General features: G+C 38.2%; 1 protein-coding gene across 6 annotated transcripts in view; it reads left to right on the forward strand.

Annotated features, from left to right (window-relative positions):
• NF1 (neurofibromin 1) overlaps positions 1 to 15,584 on the forward strand; it is a 252,743-nt gene extending 237,159 nt beyond the window's left edge. For 4 of the 6 annotated variants that reach the window (XM_032617092.1, XM_032617093.1, XM_032617096.1 and 1 more), the window contains 2 exons: positions 339 to 555; positions 11,910 to 15,584. In XM_032617092.1, coding sequence (XP_032472983.1) covers positions 339 to 555; positions 11,910 to 12,052 — 360 coding nt within the window. In that variant the 3' untranslated portion in view covers positions 12,053 to 15,584. The remainder of the gene's footprint in view (positions 1 to 338; positions 556 to 11,909) is intronic. The other 2 variants (XR_004347587.1, XM_032617094.1) reach the window with 2 other exon arrangements.
• The last annotated feature ends 1,049 nt before the right edge of the window (positions 15,585 to 16,633 follow it).

Raw genomic sequence — 16,633 nt, forward strand, 5'->3', positions numbered from 1 at the left:
ATGCTCTGCTCATTTTCTCAGTTTTGGAGAGTAGACTAGACATCATTCCTGATGATTGGATTCTCTCAGAATTAATTCAGTCTTTGTGCATGGCCTTCAGTAATCACAGGTTCATCTGGAAGCTGTAAGTGTTAGCTGAATAAAATTCCCAGTTGTAAGTCCCGTGGTAGTCTACATATTATTCCACCCCCTTTCTTTAATGACCTGTAGTACAAAGGAAGAAAAATAGTAAATTAAGCCCAAAACAAAAATTGAATTTATCTTTTTTGGCTTCAAGGGGGATTTACAAAAAAAGAAAAAAGAACAGAGCTAAAATAATGTCCTATTTTCCATTACAGCAAACACAAATCCCAGACTATGCTGAGCTTATTGTTAAGTTTCTTGATGCCTTGATTGACACGTATTTGCCTGGAATTGATGAAGAAACCAGTGAGGAGTCCCTCCTGACACCCACATCTCCTTATCCTCCTGCAGTGCAGAGCCAGCTTAGTATTACTGCTAACCTTAACCTTTCTAATTCCATGACCTCACTTGCAACTTCCCAGCATTCCCCAGGTCAGTAAATGCAATCTTTATATAAATTTGAGCAATAATATTACTATACCAACATTAGGAATTCCCTTGTTACCAGTTTATAGCAGATTTTGCTCCTTTTTATCATGAAATTCATCTTACATTTCTTCTTTACCTTGTAGCTGATTTGAATTTTGGTTTCTGTAAAGCTGTCTACTTTCAAACAGTTATACAAAGATAGTGAAATGTTTAGAGTGTTCCAAGGTTGATAAGTTTTTAGAGTTTAGGCAGGAAGAGTAACCTAAGGTATATAACCCTGTAAGTGAACAGAATTATAATTCCCTTACTAGATATACTAACCTTGCCCTAGTGTTTCTGTGTCTCTGATACAGCATACTGTATCCCAAAAATATACAAAATATAGTAGTGCCCCTTTTCCCTGCTGCCAGCAACAACCTGAAAGTCTAGGAGTAAATAAACAACCAGACAAAAATGCCAGCTCAAAAAAATAACATCTTAAAGCCCATAAGCATATTCCTGACTCTGGAGTCACTCTTAGGTCCAAGTGGGGAAAGTATGCCCATTCAACGTGCAACTAAGAGGCAGATAAACTGAGAAATAACAGCTAATAGCTCGGGTGGGGCTGAGATAAACAAGATGGCAGAAATGGCAAACGTACAGAACTCTGGGCTTATTCAGAGACAAAGCGGATGATTTCTTATGAGTCTGGTCAAACCCTGGAGGTATATTCAATTCATTACAGAACTGACGCCATTGTGTATTTATGATGACAGTGGGTAATGAAGGAAAGCTTCCGTTGTGGTCATGTATTCTATTCAGAAAGATATCTTTCTAAAATGGTTAAAATTAAAAAGGTTTTGTGTTTAAAGTTTCATTATCTGAAAAATTTACTTATGAAACACCTCATGCTATAAGGAAAAGTTATCAATATTAGACGTAGTTAAGTGTCAGCATGGATTTTCTTTTAAAAAGCCAAATGATGTATTATAACTATTTTGTGACGTTCAAGATCCATAAGTAGAATTCCCAGTTAATAATCTCAGTTTTGCATGAATGTTTAAACATATATAGTTTTAAAGGTTCTGAAGAACTTGGCAAATCTAATACCCAATTCATATTATAAACCATTGTATTAAATAACTATATTCATCTATTAAGCTTTGGTCAACAACAAAGCCTTGGTCAGCAGAGGAAACAAATTGTTTGATCCAGCATTTACTTATCGATCACCTTACTGCACCTAGTCAGGTTTTCTCCCCTCCCAAGAAATGAGAGAGATCTGGCCGACTTTTTTTCCCCATATAACTGTGTTTATTTGGCCTCTGTCACCTGTTCCCTAGAACAGTGTTTCTGCAAGTGTGGTCCCAGACCAGCAGCCTCAGCATCATTTAGGAGCTTATTAGAAATGCAAACGCTAGAATCCCACCCCAGACCTCCTGCACAAGAGACTCCAAGAGTGGGGCCCAGCCGGCAATCTGTGTTTAATAAACACCCAGGTGATTCTTCTGCACTAGAGTGTGCCTATGATCTTGCCCCATTATCAGCATTTCAACTGTTAAAGCCAGAGCAAACCTTTAAGTTTACTTTCTTCTAGATACTGCAGCCACTGAATTCTTTCCCTCATCACCACTACCACCTGCCTCCCGCCATAAAATCTCAGCATTTTGGAGCTAGGGGGTACTATAGAGGTAATTTAGTTCTAGGCTTACAATGTTGTGTGTGAAGGGGAGACTGAGTTTAGAAGAGCTAAGTGAATTGCTTCATCACACAGTTCTTACCCAGAACCAAGGCCAGTGTTCTTTCTACCACATTCATTGCCTTCCGTATCTGTCATCTTTCTTCCTTCCCTTCCCCTTTTTGTTTCATTTATTTCTGTCTCATTACTTCCATCTGCCTTACCTTAAGTCCACTGCTCCTTTTCTTCTGTAGAGCTCTCAATCGTCTGGGTTAGTCAACCACTGAAGTTAATCACAATTAGAAAATTCGTAGACTGTCTATATTGATCCTCTTGTTTTTAAAGTTTGGTTCATTTTGACCAGTCTTTTGCCTCTTGGGCTGCTAAAGTGATGTTAAAGCTGTCAAAATGTTTAGTTGTTTTTGCATTGACTTTTTTTTTTAACCCAAACTAATTGGCAGGGGTATTTCTGCCCATCTTTGCCCACTGATGGAGACAATAAAATAATCAGATTAAGAATAAAGGTACCAGTACAAGTTCTTCTGCTAGTTGATTAACTGTTCATGTCCTGTGTTGATTGGACATTAGCCATATCATTTGCTTAGAAAAGTAGTCCTACTCTGTAACCTCTTATTTAGAATTGTTTAGAGAAATCAAAGAATAGCGTGGTTTTGGTTACAGTTTTAAACCTACTGTGTCACCTCCAGTAGTTCTCCAAAGATGGCCGCTTGAATAGATTATAACACCCTGGACACCTCTGACTGTTCTCAAAAGAAACTGAAGCTTTAAAAGAATACAATTAATTAAGTAGAATAACGGTGTTTTTCTGTCTCTAAATTGTAAATTGTATGTCCTTTGGTTCACCAGATTATTTTACTACATGTTACTAGAGAAAGAGTTTATCTTTTCATTAGTAACTTCACTCTTCGATGAAACCCATTTGTATCTCTAAGCTGTGGGCTCATCTCCATGAAAGGATCCTGATTTATTTGTTTACCTAATTATTGTGTTTTTGTCATTTGCTCTTAGGGAATACCTCTTACAAGAGTTAATACTTTGTAACTAGGTATGCTGTTTTATATCTTTAGCTCCTTGTAATCTTACATCCCTATCTCCTCAATTCTTTGTGGATCTGAGTTTGCTGATATCAAAGGGCTAAAAGAAGTGATGAATCTAATCCAGATTCATAACTCACTCCAGCATTTCGGCTTCGCTATTTGGTTGTATAGAAACCAGAATATTTCCCTGTCTCCACTTCCGTCAGCCAAGTCTTAAGCAGAAGTATTTAAAGAAGCCCTGTGTCACTCCCTGAAATGGAGCATAAGTGTGGCTTGCCATTAAATTACCCAACATCAACCTGCGCTAGTCTCCTGAATTTTAAACAGGTGAAAGCTCTGTTTCTTTATGTCAAAAAGCAAAAGTTGCTGATCTGCACACAGCTCAAGGCTTTGCTTCAAACTTTCTGTCAGTGCAAGACTTTGCTTTCTAGATCTTTGGTACTTAGCAGGATCTGCCACTAAGCTGTATCTTCTTTTGGTCTCCAATATTCTCTACTGTCAAATTAGCTAGATAAGAAATTCATGAACCCCCTCGCCCTCCCCCATGAAACACTAAACCTTACTTAGGTAAAAATTTCTGTGATAATTCATCAGTCACCAGCTTTTGAGGAAGTAGCGGTCATTTACATAAAGCAGTTGTCTCTGAAAATCCATTCTTGACAGATGATCGTAGCCCACTTGTCTATCCCCTTAGCACAAGAAGGATTGTTTTATAACTCCGTATATAAAATTACATAAATGACTGTCTTCTGACCCCACTCCTAGTAGAAATTGACTTGGTATCAGTGGAGCCAATGGACTGTACTCAGAGTTCAGTGCATATGAAATTGTGTTAACTGTGGTCCTTTTAGCCAAATGGACATAAAACTTTGTCTCTTCAGATTTTCCCACATGCCACTATGAGAATCTTGAAGAGAATCCATAATATTTACTCTCTGATAAATAAGAATATTTCAAATTTGATAATGCGATCCATTCTTAGGTCCAGTGTAGCTGAGCTGGACATGAATTGAAGAACCAGGATTAGAACTAGAAAATAAAACCTATCTACTAAAAATGTTACATATGGGACTTTCTCGTGCTTAAGGCCAAAGCTTTAAAAGGCTCTCTTACAGGATGAGCAAAGAAGCCTTTTTAAAAGCCATATTGTGAGTGCTTTATAACCATTTCAAGTATGCTTTCCAAATAGTCTTCCTGTATCCTCTTTAGATATTAAGGAGCAAGTATACTACAAATAAAAATCCAGATGGAATTATATGGATTTTAGTGTACTCATTAGAAAGAAATTAAATCGGTTCATTTCCAATGTATTAAAATTTAATTTATACTCTACCGTGACCTCCTAATATTTTTCACACTGTAATTTAATTCAGTAAACATTCGGACACCTATTTTGTAGGTATACACTAGGTACTCTGGAACATTTAAAGATGAGAGAGACCCTGGTCCCCAGACACTTGACAGTTTTTGCCTATGGATGTCAGAAGTATTCGGTTTCAGCTAAAGTTGTTATTTCCTTCTGAGTCATGTTGTTTAACAAATTCTTTGTGTATACAAGTTCTTTGATTTTTAGGTACGAGATTAATACTACAAGGCTCCGAAGAAAATAACCCGATATCCAGATTTTATCTTGAATTATCCCAGATATTCATTGTTTACTACATGCAAGGGACTCTGTTAGACCCAAGGGAGTGGCGGGGGCTACTAGGACATGAGACCTGCCCTCAAATAGATTTCAGAACAGTAAGAGTGGCAAAGTATACACAGATAACTATTTTGCCCTCTTTCGTGATCTCTTTTGTACTTATGTTGTACCTTATACTATAAACTATTCTGATCATTCAAAGGGACATCTGTTCGGAAAAATCAAGTAATAATTATGGCAAAAGTTTTGTAATATACCTTTGACCTCAAAAATATGTGAGGTCACATATTTTATAATTTTTTAACAAAAATAAGCCTGTGATCTATTTTAAATGTTTTTTCACTTGGAAAAAAAAACTTTGATTTTTTTCTTTGATCACCTTATTTTACTGTTAGTATTAGAGTATGGATTTTTTAGAGCAAAGACCTATTTAGTTGAACTTTATTTTAAATTCACTTCTTCCACTTTATTCTGGGGCTATGTCCAGGCCTGTCAGTTATTCAGTCACTTTGCTTCTGTAATGCAGACCTCCCTCCCAGGAAGCCGGGTGAATCGGCTAGCCCAGTAGTGCTGACAGCTGTGTGCAGAAAAGGTTAGTTTACCAAAACCATTTCTCCAGAGGGTAGATTTAGTCACACTTCTGCTGTGTTTACCAGGTTTAAAATGTCTCCCTCTTAGAAGAAACTTAGAGGCCTCTATTTTGAGACTACTTAAAATCTCCAAAACAATTTTAATGTTTTAGGGAACTGCTTACCGTATCCCAGACCTTTATTTGGTATACTCTTGATTTAGTTTTCCCTCTTTTTTCTTTGTTATTACACCGTATTTAAGGGAGAAAAATAATTTTAAACTGAGCAATTGCTTGGTGTAATTTCTGCTAATTTTCCATTTCATTTTTTATTGTAATTCTTGATTTACACTAAAATTCTTACTTCTAATAAGGTGGTAAAAACACATCTATCTGTAAAATTGTAAGTTCGGCCATTTATTTAGAGATTGTAACGTTTGGGAAATTAATGGTCAGAGTTCAGTAATTAAAATAAGAATCCTGAAAACCAAGGAAAATAATAATTATCCAGTATCTAATCATATTTCACCCTTTAAAAATCTTACAGATATCACTCACTTTTGTTTTTTCTTCCATTCTGTGTCTGTGAAGCTTCTCTGCCTTGCTCTAAATCAGCAGTTTTCATGCAGCTGTTGCCTCATCAAGGTACTCTTTACTTTTGTCATCTTTGCACGAAATACTGCTTACCCTGCGCTCATCCTGGGCACATGGCATGAGACTTCATTCACCAATCCCTGTAAGCAGAGTCTGGTTCAGGCACCTAAAGAATCTGTAAGGCCATTACTGTAAGGTCTGGATGCTTACGGTGCCACAGGGCTGAGACTTGTCTCGATGAAAGAGCTGTTCATGCTCCCCCTGAACACTGAAGATGCAGTCCCAGCCCTGGACTAACACAGGCAGGTTAACAAGAAACTCCAGGGAGAGTTAATAGAGAAAGGAGGGTATGTGGTTTGGGGAAGAGTTTTTAGCTTAGGAAGTAGTTATTTTCCCCAAATATAAATACAAAGCCAACCCCAGCATTTCTGTAGAAATTAAAGCTGGCTGTCCACTCTTGTCACCCGTGTTCAAAAGAAAGGAATATGGGGCTTCCCTGGTGGCGCAGTGGTTGAGAGTCTGCCTGCCAACGCCGGGGACACGGGTTCGTGCCCCGGTCCGGGAAAGATCCCACATGCCGCGGAGCGGCTGGGCCCATGAGCCATGGCCGCTGAACCTGCGCTCCGCAACGGGAGAGGCCACAGCAGTGAGAGGCCTGCGTACCACCAAAAAAAAGGAAAAAAAAAAGAATGTGGTCCTTAGTTAGCTCAGATGACTAAGAAGAAAAAAATGTGATACACTTATGTCTAATTTATAAAAGATGCCTTTTCTTTCTTTTACTTTTCGGTGATTAGTATACAGAAAGATTAGACCTGTATAGAAAAAGAGGTGTTAGCAATTGATGAAAGACCATTACAAATATTTTTTAAATTCTTATAGTTACTCTTTTGTATATCTAGCTCAAAATATGAATTTTCTAAATATATATTTAACACATTCCCATCAATGTATTACTATAGCATAAGAACAAGCTATAGTTATCTTTTCTTCTAAGAAGACATATTTCTTGCTTATTTACATTAGCATCAGTAATTTTACAAATTCTAGTATAAAATTCGAGTCCTTTGCGTTTGTTCTACAATTCCTTTCAGTACTTCACTTGGTCTTTTTTTTTTTTCAGGTATTAGGAACATCTTAATTTATGCTATAATTATCTGTGTGCAAAAAGTCTTCACCTAGCCTATCTGATTCTTCTAACAATCCTTTGAAATAGGCACGTCTACTGTTATTTTTAATTGCCAGATTAAGAACTGAAACCAAATAAGAGTTCTGATCCAAACAGACTGGAACCTGGGTCTTCTGATGTGCCCCACTGTATGTGTAACAAATGAGCCTTCTGACAGCTTTGCCTTCTCATAGACGCAATCAGAGTTCTCCGACAGGTTTGCCATATGATATATGTGATAAACTAAGCAATGCAGATTCAGGGAACTTACTGTCGCCTTGTGCAGGTGGTGGGAGGTTTGGGTTATTATATCTTTCATTTTTGTTGAATAACTTCTCACAAATCACCTAACCCATTTTTCCTCAGCTTCTCAAGAGCTAAAAGGGATTCGATCCTTTTATTATTTCATGAAAATATTAGGTTCCAGTTTGAGAAATCATTTTGGTGTTTAAAAAAGTAGGTGACTTTTTAAAAATTATTTGTCAGCCTGGAACTATATCCCTAGTTGTCAAAATAAACCCTGATACCTGCCTTCAAGGAACTCATGTTTGAGCAGAGGAGATAGACATATAATAGATATGTAAGTTATTTATATATGTTATTTAACTATAGTGTAATCTAATAATTTTTTTCCCTCTTAATTCACTGAATTTTGGCCAGTAACACCTTTTGTTTAGGATTTTATCTTTATCTGGAGCCACCACAGTTCACTGAAGCACAGCGCTCATTCATACACTGCTGTAGAGAACCTTCAGCTGCTTCTGCCCTGCATGTTGTTTGTAACTGGCTGCACGCTTAACCACAGCATATCTAAAGGAACTTAAGCTAGCAAGTCAGGACCACAGAGGTTTTTACCTTTATTTCACTTGGGTGGTGGCCTTTGGATTTCTGTCACCTCATGGATTTCTGCTTTTGTGCCCACTGAGAGTCAGAAGGGAAAGCCAGTGCTTAGGGGCATAAGAGAGACCAGGATGCAAAGCCTCCAAGCGGCCTTGATGAGCAGGAGTGCAGCACCGAGGTCTGCTCACCAATTTAAAATATAGTGTATGTACCAAAGCAAGATGGATCTGTCTCCCATTGGGCAGTCAGGCTGATAATCTGAGAGTTTTTCCTATAGCATGTTGAGACCAAAAAGAAGAATGCTGCCAAAATTCTCAAAAGTGAGAATTATGCTTAGAAACCAGGATACTGGTATCATTCTGTTTCACACTGACCTGGCTTTTTTCAAGGTGCTATTTCTTGGTATAAATATAATGCTTTTTTAAAAAACCTCCAAGATTTTAATGTCAGCTTCTCCTTAGATCCTTAAATAAAACACCTTTGCTGTGAAGTTGAACTTAGGAATCACCATCATGCCACATTTACCTGTGTGTGACTTGTAGGGTTGGGTCACTAAGTAGGAAGAAAACATATACACAAAAACAGGTAATGAATTGAGATGAAAATTGAGTAAAAGTGGGACATCAGCCTCTCACATAGCATTGAAGCTTTGGGTTATCAGTGACAGTCCTGGTTACTTGCTTAACAAAACAGGAAATGGAATATTCTTAGTATGTCTTTGAAGAAAAACCTTCACCCTAGTGACTTACTCTGATTATAATTTATATAATTTTAATTCTTAAGAATTAAACTGAACAGGCCCTTGTCCTCAGATAGTAGCTTTGCCACCTTGCAGTGTGATGACTGCTCTGCCCCCCCACCCCCAGAATGAGCCATAGTCCAGCAGTGGCAAGGCTGCACCAAAGGTGGTCACACAAGAAAGAGCCCCGGAGTGGCAGATTGCTGGCAGAGGGCCACTGGCCCTCCAGTGGTCATCAACACTGTGTCCCTCCTGATGACCGTCCCCTGGTTGTTTCAAACCCTTATCTTTAAAGTTCTAGTTTTGCCCGAATCTTATTTCCTATTAAGGAAGTAAACTTAGATAAGGAACTATTGGACTTGAACTTTTAGGCCACATGCAAATTTGAGGAAATGGAAAGTCAAATACCCAGACAAGTTCACGATCACTTCAGATGGAAGAAGCTAAAAAAACCTGTCTTTTCCAATAAAAATATGGTGCCACCCCACTGGAGATCAGAGGTTGCATGCTTTTTGGCTCTGAATTGCAGCCATCACATTTAAAAATGGAAACATCGGTTCAACCAATGTTTATTGAAAAAGACGTCAACTAGATCTTAATAGGAAAATAAAAATGCATGATAAACGATCTTTGCCCTTCTAGTTGCTTTTATTCTAGTAGAGAAAATATGACATATACACAAGTTGTGATAATATAGGCAAAATATAAATGCCATATAAAAACAGGCAGAAGGGGCTTCCCTGGTGGCGCACTGGTTGAGAGTCCACCTGCCGATGCAGGGGACACGGATTCGTGCCCCAGTCCGGGAAGATCCCACATGCCGCGGAGCGGCTGGGCCTGCGCGTCCAGAGCCTGTACTCCACAACGGGAGAGGCCACGGCAGTGAGAGGCCCATGTACCGCAAAAAAAAAAAAAAAAAAAAAAAAAAGAGAGAGAGAGAGAAAAAATACAGGTTGCATTTTATCTTGTAGAGATTGGTAAAGCAATTGAAAGAGCTACACATTACAGAGTTCAGGGCGCATTCAAGGGATGATGAGCAGTCTCCTTTCAATTTTGTTATTTCTTTTCTAAATAGCTCTGGAGAAGATGCAAATAAATATGCAGAAGAGAATAAAAATCGTCCAGAATTCTGCTACCCAGAGAAAAGTTCTTTGAATATCACAGTGTACTTTCTTCCGTTTATCTTTCTACCCGTAGGATTAGATTGGAACAGATTCAAGAGTGGGTTCACTATGCTTGCCTCCTGGAGAGGTGTTGCTGACATTTTTAATGATGCACTCACACTCCCAGCCCAGTGCACTTTGTCATATGCCAGTGTTCCTTTGATGAGCTCAAGACAGCAAACCTCTGTGGAGCCTGTGTAAATCAGACCATGTGCCTGTAGATGCCTCATACTCTGAGTTGAATTCAAGGCTGAATCCAAACAAAGATGTGTGGCTCCTAGAAGGAGGTCATCACAGATCCATTTCCTGTTCAAGAACCAACAAATAGATGTGTGGGTCTATGTACATGTTCAGTAACGTAAATACTTTTTGACTTGACGTACTATTTTTTGTCCAAAAATAGAAATTTTTCATTGTCAAATTTACTATTTATTTAAAAATTCAGATGGTACAGGTAAGAATAAAGCAGGGAATTCCCTGGTGGTCCAGTGGTTAGGACTCCACGCTTCCGTTGCAAGGGGCATGGGTTCAAGGAACTAATGTTCTGCAAGCCGTGTGGCTCAGCCAAAAAAAAAAAAAAAAAATGTTTTCCCAGCCTTTTTGTTTGTTTATTTTCCCCTGTATGTGGATTTTTTTCCCCCAATCCAAAATTATGGTCATTTTTCTGTATCAGTAAATATCAATCAGTACTTTACATTTTGATACAAATTGCTAAAATACTTTTTGCTTTCCTACCAGTAGTTATGTCAAAGGTGGGTATAATCGGTCTAATTATTTTAGTAAATTTTATTCACGTATGGCAGAAAAGCACACAGATTATAAATTTACCACCTAATGAACTTTTAAGAAGTAAACATACTTAAAAATCCAGATCAAGAAACAACATCGCCAGCACCCCAAGAAACCATCCTCATGCCCCCTTCCAGTCACTTCTTCCCCAGAGGTAACCACTATTCTGTTACCTGTCGAATTTGTAATCTTTACTAATCTGATGAGTAAAAAATAGCTTGTTTTTGCTTCTAGTTACTTTTATGAAGTTACTAATTAGATGATTTATAAAAATGCATTGTAGGGCCCAGTTTGGGGGGGTTTAATCTCCTCCATGAGAGAAATAAATGGCATCTGTTTACGGTACAGAACAAAAAATGACTTGCCAGAGTTGAAAAGAAGATCAAAGCAGAAATTCTGCAGTATGACCTTTTTGATATATTATATATATCAAAATATATATATTGATATATTATATAAAAATATTTGAAAAGAAGATCAAAGCAGAAATTCTGCAGTATGACCTTTTGATATATATATCTATATATATATTGATATATTATATATATATTTATATATATTATATAAAAATATATATTATTGATATATTGATATATATATATTTATTTATATAATATAAAAATATATATTATTTTCTCAGTAAATATTTGAGTTCCTTTGGGGTAGGCACTATGATTTAAAAAATAAAAAGCATCTGCCTTTCTTTGAAATGATGAATTTCTGTACCTTCTGCAACTGCAGAATATATTCTGTGTATAAAACACCAGTAAGGCTACGTGGCTAGAAGCTGACCTCTGCTGGAAGCTTCTGTTTTGATTTGGAGGAAGGCGTTCTAGTCTTTGGTGACTGCTAGCCTTTCATTCAGCTCAATCCTGCCTGCCTCTAGCTTTTCCTTGCAACTTCTCTGTTTTGTTTTGTTTTTTTCCTTATGCTATTTTACTGCCATGATAGCAAATTTTGCTTAACAAAGTGTGAGGTTTTCTGTGTGACAAGATCTTTGTAAACACTCTAGCAACTGACTATTAAAATGAATGCAAAAACAATACACCAGCTTGTATCTCGTATACAAATCGTGAGATTCAGTCCTGGAGCTCAACACCACAGGAGAGGGGGTAACTGGCTGCTCTGTTTCTCTCCAGGAATCGACAAGGAGAATGTTGAACTCTCCCCTACCACTGGGCACTGTAACAGTGGGCGAACTCGTCATGGATCCGCAAGCCAGGTGCAGAAGCAAAGAAGCGCTGGCAGTTTCAAACGTAATAGCATTAAGAAGATCGTGTGAAGCTTTCTTTCTTTCCGTTTTCAAACAGACTTAACTTCTACGGGCTCTTCACTAGTGACCCCTCACCACCGTGCTGTGATGCTGCACTTCGTGTTTTATAATGAGCCCATCCAGTCTGCCATGTTGCCAGATGATCAACTCTTGGAAGCGTTGCCTAAATTTAATGCTGCTTTTTTCTTTAACTTTTTTTTCTTCTACTTTTGGTTTGTCTGGTTTAAGCAAGTGTTCAGAACAACTGCAAAGAAAGTGGGAGGTCAGGACACTTGAACTGACAACATCCCAATTGTGAGAGAGGATGATTTCTTGAATACTGCTACTACTGGCCAGCTATGAAAGCCATTTGCACAGAGCTCTGCCTTCTATGTTTTCCCCTTCTTCAACATACAAAGTAAAGTGTTAGTCTTATTTACACACTTTTCAAGATAGAAGTTAATGGGAGAAATAATAATATAACCCCAGTATGTTTAATCTGACTTTTAGCTGTGGACTTTTTTTTACCTTACAAAACTGAAGAACCATAGAGGTCAAGCCTCAGTGACTTCATACCATAAAGCCACAGGCGAGGTACTTTGGGGGGTGGGGGAGGAGGGATTTAGTATTTTGTAGTGGGTTCTTAAGAAGTACTAACACTTGAGTATTAGCAATAATTACAGGAAAATAAGCGTAACCACATGTATCTTAACATTACTGAATTAAAGAGATGAGTTCTGAGGCCTTATCCAAACTCAGTCATCCAAACTAGTTTATATTTTTCTCCAGTTGATTATCTTTTCATCTTTAAATATGCTAAAAGTCGTTTTTTGTTTTTGTAAGCCAAAACTATACTAAGTATAGTAATTATACATTTTTCCCCTCCTCTTCTTCTTTCCTAAATAATTCTGAACAGAGTGTTGCAAATTGTTCCTAGGAGGTAACTTCCGTAGACGGTTGCATTAGCTCCATACAGAATGGAATGGTACGTGACTATTAGAGTAGCCGACGCTTTTATCTTGTTTAATAATTTTCCCAGAAACATAGAGTGTGGTGTATATTATCAAAAAGTTTTTGATGAGATGTATTTTAAATGTCTTGTAATCTTTCCTCTCCCCTCCAAAAAAGTCAGGAATCTCTTTAGCAAAAACATTTGGGTTCTATATGATAGAATTGCATTTAATCACTGTGAAAAGACTGGTCAACCTGCATTATTATGACAATAGGGGACCTTAAGAGTTGCTGCTATACTGAATGGTATGGATTATCATGGCATTGGAATTTCCATAGTAATGCAGATCCAATTTCTTTGTGGTACCTGCAGTGTGCAAAATAATTTGACTTCAGTGAATATATTAGTATCTGGATGTTCCAATTTAGGACTAAACCATATTTATTACAAGAAGATATTATCCCCCTGTTCCTGGGTTCCCTTTATATGTTAAGGTGTAATGGCTTTGGGAGAGAAGAAGAAACCTAGGGGAGGGGGAGTTTCCTGAAGTGCTATTTCATGAGTGGATTTCAGTAAATTAAATTCCACAGCTAAATCAATGGTACATTTAAATGTTCTGATTTTAATAATATAACACATTTCACATTTATCCACACAGTAACAATGTAATATGTTAATGTAAATAAAATTGCTTTTGATATTCAGAAATAACAAGAATTTAATTTTTTTAATTTGTTTACAGTCCTGGGAAAAGTAAGAACCGTTAGCCAAAATGAAAAAAACTTTAGTGTTAATAGTTATTTTGACACTGAATTGTTGGAAAATATTGAAGACAGGTGCAATTAACTAAACTTTTGTTTTTAACTATTGTAGACGCTTCATTAGAATAGAATGTTTATAATAACAGAGCAACTGAGACGATAAGGAATTAAGACTAGAGCTGAGTTTAGAAACAGATCATTAACAGCCCGGTGCCAAGGATGCCAAGCTGCTGGTAAGGTCCACGTTCCCCCACACCCCAGAGCTTCTGGGATGGGCATCACAACTTCCTGGCTCCTGGAATAAAAGGCAGATGCGAGCCTTTAATCATTTTGGTTCCATGTTTTTCCCTCTTTGTTTTTGGTTTGGTGCAATGACAGTGGGTAGTGTTATGCTATTTTGCTTCTCCTATCAAAATAGAGGAACTTCCAAAGGTTTACCGTTAAAAATATTGATCTTTCCATAAACAAGTTTTCCAAGGTATGCTATGTCTTAAATTTATTCGTTATTTCCCTCTAGTGTAATGAATGGATGAATTCACTTGAAGTACCTCATGAAATTAATGATCTGCATTGCACAAATCAAAATTGAGCCGCCTTTGAATTGCAAAAATACTTTTTACCAGTATATCCTGGGAATTTGAAAACTTATTAAGGTTTAAGATTTACCTTGTTTGAAGAACTTCTGCCTTTTGAGGAAAATCCAGCTTTCCAAGAAACTGAAATGCACATGAGATAAATCTCTCACCAGTATGCTTCCTCTGAGAAATGAAACTCTTTTTTAGGCCTCATACTTATAACCTGCACAGGAAATTCTGAAGTTCATAGTAGGTTGCCTATTTTGCATAATTGGATGTAAGTTCTATAAAGTAATTTGTTTGGGGTTTGTGGGTGTTTCCCCTGACTTTTTAAAAAGGAAAACATTAACTCACCGTGTTTTTTGGCATGCATGATCTCCCTGTTTTATCACTGCCCTGTCCCAGGGGTGTGCCCTTGTTTGCCAGCACCGAGACCCAGTTCACTAGCTTTGGGGGGAAGTGGCAAGTGCTCTGTCCTGCATCCACTCAGCACCTGTCCGTTACTGGGTGCCGGCTCTGTGCAGGTCCTGGGCCAGGGCTGAGGACACCACAGAGAACAGCCAGCTGCCACCGCCATGAACGGATGTCCTGGGGGAGACAGAATGTAAGCCGGCAACCCTCCCTGCTCAGTGGGTTTTAGGGGTTTTCAGTTTTCTTTTGGCTTTTCTGGTTTTTTTGGTTTTGTTTTTACATCCCACCCCCAACCCAGGCATAATGAGGCATGTCTTATTCAATGTTATGCAATGGACTTATACAAAAATTCACTCTTAGTGTCAGCCACACAGTTTTTTTTAATGCAGTATATTCACCTGTAAATAGTTTGTGTAAAATCTGACAGAAAAGTATATTTACTACACTGTAAATACCTGTGATGATATATTGTATTATTTTGCTTTTTTGTAAAGCAGTTAGTTGCTGTACATGGATAACAAACAAAAATTTGATTATTCTCGTGTTAGTACTGTTAACTTCTTCCTGCGACTGCGTTACATCATTTAAAGAAAATGCTGTGTATTGTAAACTTACATTGTATATGATAACTTCCTCTCTTTTCCATTCAGGCCCAAACTTTGGCAGTTCCCTTGTCTACAACCTCGTTAATATTGTAAGCAGTTGTACGCCAGCAGGAGAAATACTGCCCAACAGACAAAATCTACCATTGTAGGGGAAAACTGTAGAAATCCATTTCAGATCATTGTTGTTCCCGTCCCATTTTCCTCCCTGTGTATGTACTCCTCCCCTTTTTTTTAAAGTAAAATGTAAATTCAATCTGCTCTAAGATGTGGGGAGTTATTTCTTCACATGCATCAGCTCTGTTTTCTCACTTCCCCGCACTCCTCCCTGATCTTTTGGAACATTAAGGCCATTTCCTTTCTTTTAAGGATGTCTTAGGTTCTCCTCAAACCACCATCACCACTCCCGCACCATGGGAAGGACCTTTCTATTTCCAGAACCTCTTTAAACAAAAGGTAAAATAATTTTGGTGAAATGTGTAGGGGAGAAAAAAGTTTCCCTTGAGCCTCCTAGGGTCTCTGGCTGAGTCTGAAAATTAAACTGATAAATTAATAGGAGAAAAGCGCACACATTTATTTAATACAAATTTTACATGACACGGGAGCCTTCAAAAAGAGATGAGAAGACCCCAAAAATCAGTTAAGCCTGAGTATTTCTATCCTAGGTTTGATGAAGAGTGAGCATTTGTGTAAAAATCTGATAGGCCAAAGACTATGAGGTAAGTGCGGTGAAGTGGGGGAAACCTAGCAAGGCCTGTTCCAATTTTCGAAGTCCCTCTGTCTTGTCTTCAGAGATAAGGATGCTCCTTTCCTCCGGGGTTAGGGAGGGCACCTCTCAAGTGAAGGTTTTATGACCTGTTTCAGGAGACGATGGCAGGGGAAAGGTCAGAGAAACCTTCCTGCTTCTGCCATTTCCTCAAGCTCCTTCAAGGTGCCATATTTTGAGGTCGTATGTCCTGAACCCCATCAAATACTTCTTTAGGACCTGCCAAACTGAGGGGTGACTCTGTTCTCTGGGTTAAGGTGACTTTAGTTCTTTTAAAATGAGCAGTCAGAAATGCCAGGACACCCCGAGATCAACCAAAGGGCATATATTAGGAGCCCACAATTCTCTCCAGCTCTCAGCTCTCCCCAACAGAACCTTCCCGGGCACGGCATGTGTAAACACTGTCAGACGCTTTCCATGGCTCCACTGCTGGGAGTTTTACCATTTTCTTTACCCCATTATGTGGGCAGCTCCCAGATGGAGAAAGAATGCAGCCTAGACCCTGTGGGCAGGACAGAGCTGATGCCTACGAGGGCAACAGCGT

Source organism: Phocoena sinus, chromosome 20 (assembly GCF_008692025.1).
Source record: "Phocoena sinus isolate mPhoSin1 chromosome 20, mPhoSin1.pri, whole genome shotgun sequence".
Taxonomy (NCBI): Eukaryota; Metazoa; Chordata; class Mammalia; order Artiodactyla; family Phocoenidae; genus Phocoena; species Phocoena sinus.